We start from the raw sequence: 14764 nt of genomic DNA on the forward strand, positions 1-14764 counted from the left end.
GTGCAGGGACTGCACAGAGCAGAGCTGCCTGCGTGCACCTTTGGGATGGCCGTGTTTGGGAAGCCTGAACTTCTCAGCTAGGCTGCCTGAAATTTCCATTTCCAGGTGGGCATGATACCAGGCTTTAAGCCCAGCTTGGACTCTCTTTGACGATTGTGCAGGCTACAAAGCCATGGCTGTGTCTGAGCACTGGGCAGGCTTGAAGGGAGCGAGCCCTTTGGGTAAAGCTGGGCATGCAGCTGTGTCCCAGGGGAGCCCACCTGTGCCCCTGCACCTGCAGCACAGGCAGCCCTTGTCAGCCCGTTGCTGTCATACCAACAAAGCCACAGGAGTGGTTACAAAGGTTTATTTCTGATTATAAAAAAGAACCAACAAAACAAAAGAAAACAAAGCCCACAAGCCTTCCTGCACATTCCCATGTCCCTGTTGTTTGTTTTTCCCCCACTCATTCAGAAATAAAGGCACATCCTCCCAGATGTCTGCCTTGGGGTGATGCAGGACTCAAACCCTCAAGCTGCACAAAGCTTTGCTCCTGCAGCAAGTTTGTACCCCTGTGGCAGCAGCTGGGAGCCCAAGGCAGCACTTGTGGCAGAGCTGACACTGGCACAGGGACTGCAGGAATGAGGAAGGCACTGCATCTGATTGCTGGGGGGCACAAGACGCTGCCTGCTCTGCTTGTTGCTAAGCCTCTACCTGATGGCCCTGAGCAGAGACAGGTGGAAGTCCAGGCCAGGATTTGGCCCTCAGGAAGTTCAGTGGGGTTTGTGCATCCACCAGAAAGACAGTTAAGTTCTGGGTGATGCCCAGAGCTCCCTGGAATGGCTGGGCTGGTTCTCCAGGGGCAGGTAGTGAGTCGGCTATAAGGACTAGAGTAACATTCCCCACCCTCCCCATGTACGTGAGAATACAGTTGTCTGGGCTCACTGGCCCAGACCAGCCCGGGTCAAGAGGCAGACAGATACCCCAGGTATGAATGTCCACACCTCAAGCCTGCTCCAGCATCTGTCCCTGAGTAGCACTGGGAATCCCTTAAGACATTCTCCTCCTCTTTTATCCCCCTCTTTCTGCAGCTTGAAAGCAAAGGGAGGGCAAAAAGGGGCAGCTTTCCTTCTGGGCTATACAGCATCAGGTGTGAGGGAGAGTGTCTCCAAGCACTTGCTGAATCCCAAGTACTCAGGCCACGGAGACTCCAGCAGGAAGGATGGTGTTGGGTGCTGCAGAGAAGGCTGTCCTGTCCCAGGGTTAGATTGTGCTGGACTTGCTGCGCCGGAGCAGGTAGACAGCAGTCAGCAGAGCTGTCAGGGTGGTGATCACAAAGAGCAGGATGAGGATGACCCAGTAGTTGTACAGCATGCTCCTGTGGGAAGCAGGCTCCTCTGCCGGGATCATGTTGGTGAGGTTCAGCATGTAGCCGAGGGCCCAACCGATGGAGGTTTCTCCTGCCTGTGGAAGCAGCACAGCACGGTCACCGCTGCAGTCAGCCCAGCTCCGCGAGCCTCAGGGACCTTCCATTGTCAGCCCAGTGGAGGGCAGCTCCAGCAGCCTGAGTCCTTGCTCACCTGTGGGTCCGGCCAGCCCAGGCACAAAGAGTGCCCCGGTGGGTGAGTGTCCGTGTGTTAACTGGTCTCATCTGACGGGAGGAGGATCTCATCTGCCTGGGACAGTCCTGACCTCGCTCCCCACCCCACGCCCCACGTACGTGGTTGCACTTGGCAAAGTTGGGATCCTGCCCTGAGCTCACTTCCCAACAAGCCTGGGTTGTTTGAGATCTCTGCTGCTTGGAGGGCCAAGGAGGAACTGGTGGACCTTGAAATTCCTGACCCTGTGACAACCCTACGGTTAGGGTCATTCGTTCCCAAAATATATGCCCCAAAACTGGGAGTCCCATCCTGCTCCTGTTCCCGAGGACCTTCCCTCATACACCGCTCAGCTCTTGGTGTGGGTTCATCTCTCACTTTTTGTCCCAGAGTTGAATGAGTACCACGGGATGGCTGTGTGCCCTGGTGTTACCCACCTTTTTCTGGAAGGCAATACTGGGGAAGGAACGGTTGTTGAAGTTGTAGCCCTTTGTGATGAGCAGATAAACAAACATGCTGGTAGCACAGTAGTCAGGCAGCCTCTTCTCCAGCCTGGGAGCTTTCTGGTACAGCTGAATGGGACCATGGAGGAACAGAGAAAAGAGATCAAGCCAGCAGGGTTCAGGTAGTTTCTGTAGTCAGAGGCTCTGGGTGACTGCACCTGGCTGGCCAAGGTGCTGCTCGTACCTTCCTGAGCCTCTTTTGGTCCCATGTGGGAACCACCACCAACCCTCTCCACCCTGCATGGGATGGGAGGGTGCCAGGACATCCAGGACCCTCTAAGGGCTGCTCTCGGAGCCTGGGGGATGCCCCGTGCAAAGCAGCCCTCTCCTCCCCCATGTGCCTGGGAGCCCACCTCATTCCAGCTGCTGGCACAGATGGTCTCAGCAGCGTCCTTCAGGTCACTGGGCAAGTGCACGGGTCTCTCCATCACTGTCTGGATGAAGTCCACCGTGTAGAAGAAGGCAGAGAAGGCCTAATGGAGGAATGGAAGCAGCTGTAGGACAAGCTGGGAGCAAACCTGCACCATAGAGAGCTGCTGTAACCAGTGTGGTGGGCACAAGCAACCATCCTTGCAGAGCTGCAGTCGGGTTTTGCTGCCATGTGACACCTGGGCCCCCACCACCCTGCTCTGCGCTGGGACTTACGATGAAGTTTCCCGAAACCTCAGGCTGGAAAACGCCATCGAAGGAGCAGCGGGAGAAGGAGCAGTTGGTGAAGTCAAAGAGCTTGCTGACGTGCACAGCACAGAGGTTCCCATTCCCGGTGCCGGACACGACGACGGTGGTGTTGAGGGGGAGGCCGGGCCGCTCCTTCTCCGTGCAGGGGCTGTCATAGATGCTGCTCAGTGACAGACTCTTGCGGTAGCCCGTGGGCCAGCAAGGATTGGCGACAGTTTCTTGGTAGTTCTCAGCCTGTCGGAGGAGCAACACACGTCATCCCAGCTCCCCTGGGCCACAGCCCCAGTGCTGCATTGCCTCTGGTTCCTGGTGGGAGGTGCTGGTGAGCCTGGGCAGCGGGACGCAGAGGAGCACAGAACTCAGCAGTTGCCACCAGTGTCTGGAGATGATTGACACAGGCTTAAGGAGAGAGGAGGAAGCCCTGGGACTGTGGGAGAGGCTTAAGGGGCAAAAGCCAGTGTTGGCTTTTGAGTTGAGTTGCACCAAGTTGGCTGGGAAATACGTGCAGCTGTCCTGTCCTACCGAACAGGGCTAAGAGATGCCTGCAGGGGAAGCGGGAGGCCTGACTACGCTTGGGTTTCTTCATATCATCCCTCCCCAGACCCCACTGCTGAACCCAGGGGGCCAGCCACAAGTCCAAAGCAAGGTGCTTTAAAGGAGCCAGGTCTGATACCTCCCACTCTGAATGAATGCTGGGGTGGTGACAGGCGAGCACGTGCCAATACCTGGAGGACCTTTGAGAGCAGCCTCTTGAGGACCTGATCCCTTCCATAGCAGAGGAAGCTGTGGGTGTACACCTTGTATGGCTGGCCATACAGCTTCAGCATCACCTCATTTCTGGGATCTTCAATGGCATCACTGGTTTCAAAGGTGATCTGTGTGGAAGCGCCTCCGAAGTCCATGGCCCCCATGGTCCTTTTCTTGGATTGGATCCACTCCCCAAGCCAACCACGCTAGGCAAGGAGACAGCAGAGGGTGTGGGACATGATGAGCTGCAGGACAGCCTGACTGCCCTGCTGTCCCCACTGCGTGCCCCTGCCCACCTTGATGAAGTTCTCCAGGAGGTAGTTTGCCGTGACCCAGCCAAACACCCCTTCCTCTTCCCCTGACAGGATCTTTGCTCCCCGGAAATCAAAGGGGTACGACTTCAGTGTGGCCATCACTTCACTGAGGACGGCATCTGAGGACTTTGGGTCTGCAATTCTGCAGGAGAGACGGAGACACAGCAGTGAAAGGGACAGAGAAGGAGCTGCAGGCAGGTGGGAAAGGGTCACATCCCTGCAGGGACGTCCCCAGACCCCCTGGCAGCACAGCAGGGTTGACGCTCACCTGAGCAGGCGCATGCCGGCCGTGGCACCCAGGTAGAGCGGAGTGCCCGCGTGCTTCTCCTTGGGCACGTCTCTCATAGCCTGCCTCAGGCAGTGCTCTAAGCTTTTCCCAGCAGCCGGAGGTTTGGAGCTGTAGCTGGAGATGCCAGGACCTGCGGAGAGGGAAACTGCATTGCAGCCATGGGGTGGGCGGAGGATGCTCGGGGAGTGGCTTCGCTCCCCCCCGGATGCTGAGAAAGGCTGAGGGTTGCTGCGGACGGACGGTCGCAACGACAGCGGAACGGAGCTCAGCTGCAGCTGCCTGCCCACAGCTCACACTCTGCTGGGCAGTGAACTACCCTGGGTTTGGAGAGAGAAACTGTTGGTGTGTTCCGAGCACATTTTCCCTGGGACCGGGGGAGGTTTAGGGAGCAGAGCAGGACCCCTCTTAGCACCTCCTTGCTCCCGCTGGGAGTGCGGGGAGGCAGCAGGGCCAGCGGAGGACAGCGCTTACCCTCCACATCGCACATGCTGTGCTCGCTGACCACCCCAGTGTCGTTCTCCTTGTCCGCGGGCCACTTGTAGATGAACACGGCCGTGTGGGAGGACCCGGCGTCCAGCACGATGCCGTACTGCAGGCGGAGAGGCGGGGGTCAGCCGGGCGCCCAGCACGGCCCCGCCGCGCACTCCGCGCTCCCTCCCGGCCCGGGGCACCGCGGGCAGCGGAACAGGCGCTGCTCGGGGCGGGGGGGCACGGAGAAGCGCTGCCCTGGCCGAGTGCTGCCCCGCCGGGCGGGAGGACACCTGGAGCTGCCCCGGGCCCCGGCGCTCCAAAGAAGGGCAGCCCGCCACCTCATCCCTGCCTGCCCTTGTAAGGCTCGGCCATTCTCCGGCTATAAATAACCCCTCTCCTCCTGCCAAACGCGGTTACACGGCTCCAGGAGGAGCCACCCGTCCCTCCCAGCCACAGCCCCCAGACCCCTCTGAGGGCATGGGATCGCTAGGGTTCCGGCACCGGCCGGGGCTGTGCTGCTGCTAACAGGAGCCCCGGCTGAGCATCTCCCCGGGGTGAGACCACCTCCATCCTAAACGTGGCCTGGAGAAAGGCTTTACCTGCATGCTGTGAAGCCCTCCACCACCCATGTGGCCCCCCAGACAGGCTGCCCGTGGGCTGCTGGTGGGGACAGGGCCCTGCAGGTGAGGGTCCCCAGGAGGGTCCCAGCACCACCCAGCTGCTCAGTGGCACGTGCTGCTCAGGCCCACCAGCCCTGTGGCCAGCAGGAAGGAGGCCCAGGGGCCCAATGTCCTCCACACCATCCCAATTATTGCCCGGGGAGACTGGGCCACATGTGCAGTAGAAGCCCTGTGCACCTGTAGGGGGAGAAAAATAGCCAGGGACAAAGTGCAGTTTGGGACTGAGCTGGCTGCCAGCTTCCAGAGGGGTGCACGCAGGTGGGGGCACGTGTGCATGGGCATGTGTACATGCAGGTGCACGTGTGGGCACGTTCACTGTAGATGTAGATGTAGGGGTGAGAACGCATGCAAGCATGCAGGCTTGTGTCTGTGCATGCAGCTGCCTGTGTGGATATGTGCATGTGTATTTAAGTGCCTGCAAATGTGTGCTTGCATGTACGCATGTGCATAGGCATGTGTGTGCCCCATGGTGAGCATGTGCATGTCTGGGACAGCTGCTCTGCCTGCTGGGGCCTGCAGAGAGCAGGGCACGCTCTGCAAGATGCTGTGGCCCAGCTGCCATGCAAGGCAAACCGGAGCAAGCAGCCCTGACTTTACACCAAGAACAAGACCTGAGCTCTGCGGGGGTGAGGGAGACAGAGGCTGCATCTCACCCACACCCCCCTCTTAACCACATTTCATCTGTTGGCTTCCTGTGTGCTCGCCCTGAGCAGAAGCTGGGGAGAGGTGCTATCTGGTGACACTCACTGAACCCCAATTTCTGTGCCCAACTGCAGTCTGGAGCTGCTGCATGGGGGTTGCATCAGACCTGGGTTGCAGCACGGAGCGGTTTGCAGAACCCACTGCCCCCCATGGGCATGTCCCTGTGCCCTCTGCTCTAAAAGCCTCTGAGGGCAGACCCTCTCCTCTCAGACTGAGCAGAGCCCTATAGACCTAGGGTACACATGCACTGGCAGCTCCTGCATGGTACTTGGGGACAAGTCCTGCCATGGTGCCAGCCCCTGTGCCCTGCCCTGGCCACAAGCACCCTGGCATGGCTTTGCACGTGTCCACAGACCTGGCCCCAGAGCGTGGGACAGTCTCACAATGCCAGCATCTGGTGGCACTGTGACAGCTGAGCTGTGTACCCACGGGATCTGCTGATCCCACAGAAGGAAAGAAAACGGCTCAGAGCTGTGAGGCTGCGATGCTGTAAGTTCAGCTGTGTACCCAGAAGGGAAGGAGAAGAGCACACGCTCCCAAGATTAGTCCCTCTGGCAGCAGAATAAATAATCTGGGGTATTTTTAGGGCTATATTTCAAGCAAAGGAGCTGGAAAGAGAAGTGAAGCTATGGGTTAACCTTAGCTCGCCAGTGAGCCGAGCAACCATTCAGCAGTTACTGCTGAGACAACCAAGCCACCAAGTACTGCAGCAGGATGGGCCTGCAGCCCCCACTCACAGCCACGACAGAGCAGGGCCATGGCACAACTCCTGCCACTGCCCAGAGCCTGAGCCCAGGGCAGATCCCGAGGCCAGCAGGCACTCACAACCCCCCAAGGGCACCTTCATCCCACAGCAGCGTGACACAGGCTGGGAAGCTGCTGGCTGGCTGTGGGGCTGGAATCCCCTGCTTCGCTGTCTCCTCCTGCCCCAAGCAGGGCTGGGGACACAGCTGCTGGCTTCCAGGGTGGCTGTGGGGCGGTGTTGCGGTGACAACGGCCCCACTGTGGTCACTGTCTATGCTTGCTCCATCCAGAGATAGGGCAAAGCCCGGGTCCCTGGGTTCAGCCTCAGGAACCTGTGTGCATCCTGCAGGGAGAGGAAAGGGATCCTCTGAGCACAGCTGGCGTTGAGCTGCCACTGCTGGGGAATAGGCTTTGCACAGCAACCAAAGCACTGCAAACACAGGTGGGACTCAGCAGGGGTCCATCTGTTTCCCCTCTGTCCCAAGGGATGAAATCCATTTGGAAAACAGCTATAACCCCAGTCCTAAATGCCACAGCACACAGCAGAGCAATGTGTCACAGGAAAAAAGTTAATTATTAAAGTCTACTGACAACTGGGGACTATCACCCCAGCTAAACCAGCTCATTTTCTCAACCTAATCTTTATTGCATCGGTCAAACCCAGAGAGAAGACACACAGCTGGCATCCAGGCTGGCTGAGAAAGCTCGGGGTGAGAAAGAGGTTTGGGTTTGCCACTTTCCATGGCAGGAGCCCGCTCCTCCTGCACTAGCTGTCTGTCCCTGGAGGACACGGGATTTTGTAAAACAAAAGATCCGGGCAGCAAAAGAGTGAATTGGAGCACTTTCCCAGCAAGGAGTTGGTTGAGAACTTCCTTCAGAGCCTGAATTTACAATGAAAAAAAAAAAAAGAGCAGCTTGTTCTCGCAGAGCAGAGCGCTCCTCGCCCCGCAGTGCAGCTGGAGGCTCCCGGCGCGCCGCCCCCCCCGCCCCGACCCCGCGGCAGCGGCTCAGGGACCGCAGCGGGAGCCGCGCATCGCGAAGCCGCCCCCCCTCGCAGGGCCGCCCGGCTCTCGGGGCGCTCCCGGGACCCCCACCCCGCAGCGCGGTCCCCCTCCCCCCCCGACTCACCTTGAAGCTCGGCGGGCCGCGCGTGTCCCCGGAGCCGAGGCAGAGCAGGAGGATGCCCAGGAGGCAGCCGAGGGCGAGCAGCAGCAGCACGGCGGCGGCCCGGCGGGCCATGGCGGGGCCGGGCGGGCGCTGCCGCCGCTCGGTGGGGGCAGGTGAGCGGCTCTGCGGCGGCCGCCGCTCCTCCTCCTCCTCCTCCTCGCCCGCCTCTCCCGGCTGAGTCACCGCCGCCCCGGCCCACCCGGGCGGGACACCGGGCTCTGCGTGCCGCTCGGCCCCGCGCCGACCCCCGCCCCGGGCTCTGTGCCTCCCGCAGCCCTACACCCCCTAACGGGGCTCAGCTCCATCTCCCCCCCGCCCCGGGCGTTGTCCCTGTCCCGAGGCGCAGCCCCCGCCCGGCCCCCGTGCATCACGCTCCCGTGGGCTCAGCCCCCCGTATCCCCACCCCCGGCCGGGCTCTGGGAAAGGGGGACCCTCTCGTCCCCAACACCCCGAGGGTTTCAGTGCGTGCAACGCTATGGAACGCTATGGAAAGCTCTGAGGAGTCTCGCCTACCAAGATTTAGTGTTACCAACGCGTTTCTGTTTTTAATCATTGCAAGTTTATGACAGCCCTAAGGAGCTCAGATATATATTGGGGTTGTTTTTAATACGGTCACAAGTGAATAATGTAACGCATTTCCAAATGGAGCACCAAGCCAAGCAAGGCTGGGGCCCTGCCTGAGAAGGACATTTTGAGCTTGCTTACAAGGAGGGATCAAACAGTGAGCAAAATAATAAACAAGGAGATATCACCAAGGAGAGGAGTGAAAGCGGCTTCCAGCGCAGCCGGGCTTTGTGCAGGAGGGCTCCTTCAGCTCCCTGCAGGCTGCCTTGCAGTGCTCGTTTCTGAAGCAAGATGCTCATTGCACATCAAGGCAGCTCCACTGCTGGAAGGGAACCCAGCAGGGCAGCCCCAGCGCCGTGCAACCGAGCACCGCTCCTTCCTGGGCTTCTCTATGTAGGAGAACCAGCAGAGCACCCAGCTCCTGCTCATGGCCTGTGGGGCTCTGTGGGGCCGGTGAGCCCCTGCAAGGTGGGGAAGGAGGAAGTGCTCCCAATGCCACGTGCCACTCTGAGAGGTAAACCATCCCTGTGCGGGAGAGGCAGCGGGAGGGAGGCTCACCAGACCCCCACAGGCTTTGTTTTTGGGGGTTGAAACTAGATAATCTTGGTGGTCCTTTTCAACCCAGGCTGTTTTATGATTCGTTTCGGTCTTTTGGCTGCAGAGCAGGAGCCCCAGCACCCCTCTGTTTTGCTTGGGGCTGCAGCAGTGCCTGGAGCGGGGGCTGGGGAAGGGAAAGGTGCAACAGAGACACAGTGAGGGCAGTGTGCCTAGGAACTGGGCTTGTTTGGCTTGGAGAAGACTGCAGGGAGACATCATGGTGGCCTTCCAGTACTTGAAGGGAGCAAATAAACAGGAGGGGGAACGGCTGTTTGTGAGGGTGGATGGTGATGGGACAAGGGGAATGGCTTTAAACTGAGACAGGGGAGGTTGAGGTTGGATGTTAGGAGGAAGTTTTTCCCCCAGAGGGTGGTGGAACAGGTTGCCCAAGGAGGCTGTGGATGCCCCATCCCTGCAGGCATTCAAGGCCAGGCTGGATGTGGCTCTGGGCAGCCTGGGCTGCTGGTTGGTGACCTGCACACAGCAGGGGTTGGAGCTGGATGAGCACTGTGCTCCTTTGCAACCCAGGCCATGCTGTGATTCTACGAGTCTATGGTTCTCCACCCTTACCCCACCTGTCTGTGTGCAGCTATGGATAACTTCTTGCTTTCAGCTTTTAGCTGCTGGAAAACCTATGCCAATGAACTTCAAGACATTCATGTACAGATTTATGTTGGAAAAAAAGAATGATGTGTTCCCCTTTCCTTTAAGTATACTGCTGCTAACACCAGAAGTGCTGGGTGCAAGGATTAGCAGAGTGCAGTTACCTCCACCTTCCTGCCCCACTGATGGCTTTATAGGCTCCACTCAGTTTTCCTTCTCAACTGTCTGGACTTCTCCTGCTGCTTCCCACCCCATAGCCTTCCTGAGGTGCACTCCTGCATCTGCCATAGGCACAGCAGCACTGGAGATGAACACAGAGGCAGAAGGATCTCCTCTGGATCACTCATAATTCTTTCCCCAATGGCTGCCAAACTCGGCATTTCTCTTCCTGGCTGAATCAGCTGTGAGAAGAGGTCTTCAGAGGCTGTTTGAAGAGGAACCAAGCTTTCTTCAACCAGTGTTGAATGAGGAATGTCTGGAGTAGCTCAAGCTGAGCTCTGAGGAAGCCCATGGCCAGCCCTGGCCATTAGCTGCTGTGATTCCCGGTGTGCCTCGCACTGGCACTGCTTTCCAGGGAGCTGCAGAGTGAGGAATCTCTGAAGCATTTCAATACAGCTGTGCACCAACCACCCTTCCACTGCAGTGCTGCTCACAACACAGCCCTCAGGGCCTCAGCAGAGCCTCAAGCCAAAGCAGACGTGCCAGGAGACCCATCTTCCAGCACAGGCAGGGAAGCACCAAGCACTGGGACATTCCCATGGGCTGGATGCAGTCCCAGCCGTGCAAGGGGAATTACGACGCACAAACTCACATGGAACCAGAGAAACATCCAGCGATGCTGCACAGCAGTGCAGTGACACTGCTGCACCTGGTGCCAGGCCCATTGCCAGGTGAAGAGCAGCTCCTGCCCATCCATGGGGCTGTGGGTCAGAGGGGGGCAGCTGTGCCACTACCCACGCTGTGCAGGCAGCACCAGCCCCACAGGGACATCCCAGCTATGGCCCCACAAGGACACAGTGCTTGCAGTGGAGTGGTGGTACCAGATGGGCAATCCGTGTTGAGGAGTACATAATAAGTTCCAGGCATGAATGAAATCAGAGGAAAAAAGAAAAGCAAGGGAGAAGAGGATAGAGCATGGGGGGAAGAGAATTCAGCCTTGTTTGTCTGAGGAAACCAAGGACGTTGGGTTCAGGACACCAGCAATGCAAGGAACACCCCAGTGACACAGATGTCACCTCTGCAGGGACCCAGATTTTGAAGCAAAGGATCTGCCTGACTAAGCAGGTTCAGCTCAGCAGGGAGCCAGCCTGGTGCAGCCTTGACCACCCTGCTGCCTTGTCACCCTGCTATCTGTCACCTTGCCCCTTTATCATCCTACTACCTCGTCACTCTGATGCCTTGTCGTCCTCCTGCCTTGCCATGCTACCCTTTGTCACCCTGCCACCCTGCTGCTATTGTAGCCTCGAGTATCACCAGCCAGAGGCAGGGCCAGGGCTGTGCTGCCAGACAATAACATTGCCATGAGTTAATGCAAATCCTGCATGCTTACAGCCTACTTTCACTACATGGGCCAGGCAGAGAAGGAGCAGAATATGACACTAAATGGCATCTTTGCTTCCCAGCGAGCCCTGAGGAATGGATGGATGCAATAAGCACAGACAGGGCAGAGCCAGAGCCCCAGCTGTGCCTTTACTCGCCTCATGTCTGGGAAACACTGAGTGGTGGTCCCACGTAAATCTGAGTTAGGAGAGTTAGGAGTTGGCACCAGCATGTCCAGCACACCTGTAGGCTCTTGGGATGAGCGTCTCACCAGCAGCTGACATGGGCATTGACTTCAGATCTTTGCCAAGCTCAGAGAAATCACAGGAGGAACAGCCCTGCCTGGGAGGTGAGGCACCAGGAAAAGCAGTCCTGGTGTGGCCCTGTCCCAGCTGTGTTACAATGCCCGTCCCCACCCGGAGGGACTTACAGACAAACCACTTGCTGAGGACAAAGCAACAGGTGAGGAACAAAGACGGGGAAAGGAAGGGCACCTTGCTCACCCCAAGCCTCAGGACAGCTCATTTCCCAGGCAAAGGAAAGAGCTTTATCTAATCCACCTGTCCCAACAAAAGCAGGTGACATGGGGCCACCTGGGCTGAACTGGCTGGGCTGAACGGGTGACAAGTGGAGAAACTGGAAGGAACAAAAGGACTTCATTGGAAGGGAGAATGGAGTGTGTGGGGTGGGGGCTGCCAGCTGCCCAGGGCTGGGCTTTTCCGCATCTTCACTGGATGGGAAAGAGAAGACATCTGGGGGCTCTGGTGGGCGGCTCTGCAGCTCCACATGTGTTTGGGAAATAACAGGAAGGATGGGATGAGCTTGGAGTCACTGCAACGGGATGAGTTCCAAAGGGAGGGCTTAGCAATGGGATTTCTGCTCCCATCTGTGAGTGCAGGGAGATGTATCTGGGAGAGCCCAATGATTGTGCGATAAGGATGAGTGGGATAATTCGAGCCACCAGCACAGCTCAGCAGGGCTCACACAGCCCCATGACATGCTCAAGAGCTGCTGCAATATGCTGACCAGCTGAGAGCCCAGGGATCCTCCTCAGGAGCCTGTGGGCACTCTGAAATCTGCATGAGCCTGACGACTCGGGCACCTGGGCTGCCAAACTGCTGGTGATGAACCTCTCCTCAGTGCATGCACTGGGCTCCGGCATCGGACCATCAGCACACAGATGTGAAGCTGCTTTGTCTGGGGTTCCATCTGTGGGCAGCAAGACTGCAGATTCATGTTCCTTTGGGATAGGAAGAAATGAAGAGGTGCAACAGAACAAAGCGTAAATGAGGATGGCTCCTGCTGAGCCAATTTCTGCAGCACCCTCGGGTGGGAGCTCACCCCGATGGCCCTAAGCCTGAGCTCTGAGCCCAAAGCTTTTCCTCTCGCCAGCAATGTACCCCCGTATCCAAGGCTATAATCTGTTCCTGGCAAGGTTTGCTTGCCTGGAAACAAAAATCAAGCTGGAGCATTCTTGCTTTCTTTTCTAAAACCTTTTCCCAGGCTCACAGAGGGGTCCCTGGCTGGGGGAGCAGCATTCTCAGTGCCCAAAGAGCCAGGAAATAGGGCTGACTCTGCAAGGTGGCACTGCCAGCTGCCCCTGGGCCACCAGGATGGGGCTGCCCTGCTGGGATGCCAAAATCACAGAACCACAACTCGGTTGGGTTGGAGGGACCTCGCAGCCCCCAGCCCCACCCCTGCTGTGCACTGGCTGCCCTGCAGCTCAGGCTGCCCGGGGCCCATCCATGGCCTTGGGCACCTCCAGGGATGGGCACCCACAGTTCCTAAGCCTCGTGATTCAGGTGCTCTTTATTTCTGCTTATTTGTTTGTAGGGTTTTATTTTGTAAGTCCCAAACAGCCTTTCAGGAATGAAGGCATATTCGTACGGAATAAGGATAAAGAGGAAGAAAACTATGCAAGACAGAGATATAACTACAGCAAAATGAAGCAGAGAATGCCCCGGCTCCCCGGAGCAGCCCCCCACCCCATGCCCTCTCCTTGCCACGTCCTCCCCGTCCTGCAGGGAAAGCACCGGCCTCGTGGCTCAGTGTAAGTGCGCTGGCATTGTTGTTTCTCACCCTAGCAACGGAGTTTCCTTAGTTTCCTTCCGATAGATGGTTTTTGTCCCTCTGTAGAGGCACACGGCCCCAGGGGAGTGCTTGCAGCCAGCAGGCATGTTTCCAGTCCTTCCCACACCCCAGAACACAAGGAGAAAACCCTCCAAAAGCCGCTTCCTTTGCTGGAGCTGTCGCCCTGGGGCATGTCCCAGTGATGGGGAAAGGAGCTTGTTGTGCAAATGGCATTTTCCCACCCTCTCCCCACCAAGCCGGTCCGTGGCCATCCGGATCCCTGCATGCAGTCATCCTGCTTTGAGATGTCGTCACTCCTGGCAGCAGAACCCAGGTGCTCAGCAGAACAGTGTTGGTGTAAAGGTGCAGGCGGAGCAGATGAAGACGCTCACAGGACAGCAGGGAGGGCACGGTGAGCTTCCCGGGCACAGGGATGGGAGAGCGAAGCCCCCATTGGGCCATGTGAGTCCTTCTTTCCCCATCTCAGCACCCAGAGCTCGGTGGCTGCCCTGGGCTATGTGACAGCCAGCTTTGTGCCCAAACCTGCAGGAATCCAGTTCCACACTTGCAGGCTTCTGGGCTCTGGGTGGGAAATCTCCCCAGCTGCTTCTTTGGGCAAAGAATGCTGGAAGTGCGCTCTCCTTAAGCCACTGCCTTGGCATCCACCTCCATGCAGCCTCCTGGGCCACATCTGGGCTCAGCTCCTCCAGCAAACCCAGGGACGTGCGGGGCAATGGCAGCAAGCTTTGTGCAGCTGCTGCAAAACTGCCTATCGCCGAGGTCAGGTTATTGACCTAACCCATACCCAGGCCAGGGACAAATCAGCTCTAATCAGCTGATTAAAGCCATTTGTTTCCATATTCACCCCTCCTGGTTGCCCAAGCCGAGACCTTTGGTAGGAGTCCTCCTGCAGAGCTCCTGCCTCCCTGCTCTGCTCTGTGTCTCTTGGGCTTTGTTTCTCAAATGACTCAGAACTCAAAAATGAGAGTCGGATATTCCAAAATCATGACAATTAAATAATAGATTAAAAAAGAGAGAGAGAGAGAGAGAGAGAGCTAACGAGCTGCAGAATAATGTTGCAGTTTTCAGTTCTTGAACATGACAGCAAAACTGGACTTTTTTTGTCTTCTGGTGGGAACTGGAGTTTTGAGCGGAACCACGCAATGCCAGCAGCTGCAATTGGAGGAAATAATGGCACTCTGTGAGCCTGTAATTCTGTGCTGCAAAGCAAAAGAGCAAGCAGGGCCCGGTGATGCTCATTAAAAATGGGTTCCTTAGCTGGAGCAGGGGGCAAAGGAATGGGCTGGGAAAAGGTGGTGGGGAATAGCTGCGTCCTGGGATGCTTCCCCAGCTCTGTGCCCAGCCCAGGGCTCCAGGAGCGGCTGGGAGCTGCACCGTTCTGCCCCCACCCTGCACCGCCTGGAGCCGTGTGAGTGCTGGCTAAATGACTCAGCTTCCCTTCCAAACATCCCACCGAGGGCTGCCGTTGGGAAGAGAACCCTAAGGTCCCTGCTTTCAG

General features: G+C 57.7%; 1 protein-coding gene across 1 annotated transcript; it reads right to left on the reverse strand.

Annotated features, from left to right (window-relative positions):
* Positions 1–166: 166 nt before the first annotated feature.
* Positions 167–8010, reverse strand: ENTPD2 (ectonucleoside triphosphate diphosphohydrolase 2). Its single transcript, XM_048966350.1, has 9 exons — positions 7834–8010; positions 4580–4697; positions 4088–4238; positions 3802–3961; positions 3484–3711; positions 2726–2992; positions 2434–2553; positions 2015–2149; positions 167–1443 (listed from the first exon to the last, which is right to left on the reverse strand). Exons 1-9 carry the CDS (start codon positions 7942–7944, stop codon positions 1243–1245), a joined length of 1491 nt encoding a protein of 496 aa, XP_048822307.1. The 5' UTR covers positions 7945–8010; the 3' UTR covers positions 167–1242.
* Positions 8011–14764: the final 6754 nt, after the last annotated feature.

This window comes from Lagopus muta, chromosome 19 (genome assembly GCF_023343835.1).
Source record: "Lagopus muta isolate bLagMut1 chromosome 19, bLagMut1 primary, whole genome shotgun sequence".
NCBI lineage: Eukaryota > Metazoa > Chordata > Aves > Galliformes > Phasianidae > Lagopus > Lagopus muta.

Bases quoted from the DNA above. Each gene is read 5' to 3' on its own strand.
- ENTPD2 (XM_048966350.1), bottom strand. From the start codon at position 7,944: ATGGCCCGCCGGGCCGCCGCCGTGCTGCTGCTGCTCGCCCTCGGCTGC. The intron at 4,698-7,833 runs GTGAGTCGGGGG...CTCCGCCTGCAG, and splicing joins GCGGCCCGCCGAGCTTCAAG to TACGGCATCGTGCTGGACGC. The intron at 2,993-3,483 runs GTATTGGCACGT...CTCCTCCGACAG, and splicing joins TGCTCTCAAAGGTCCTCCAG to GCTGAGAACTACCAAGAAAC.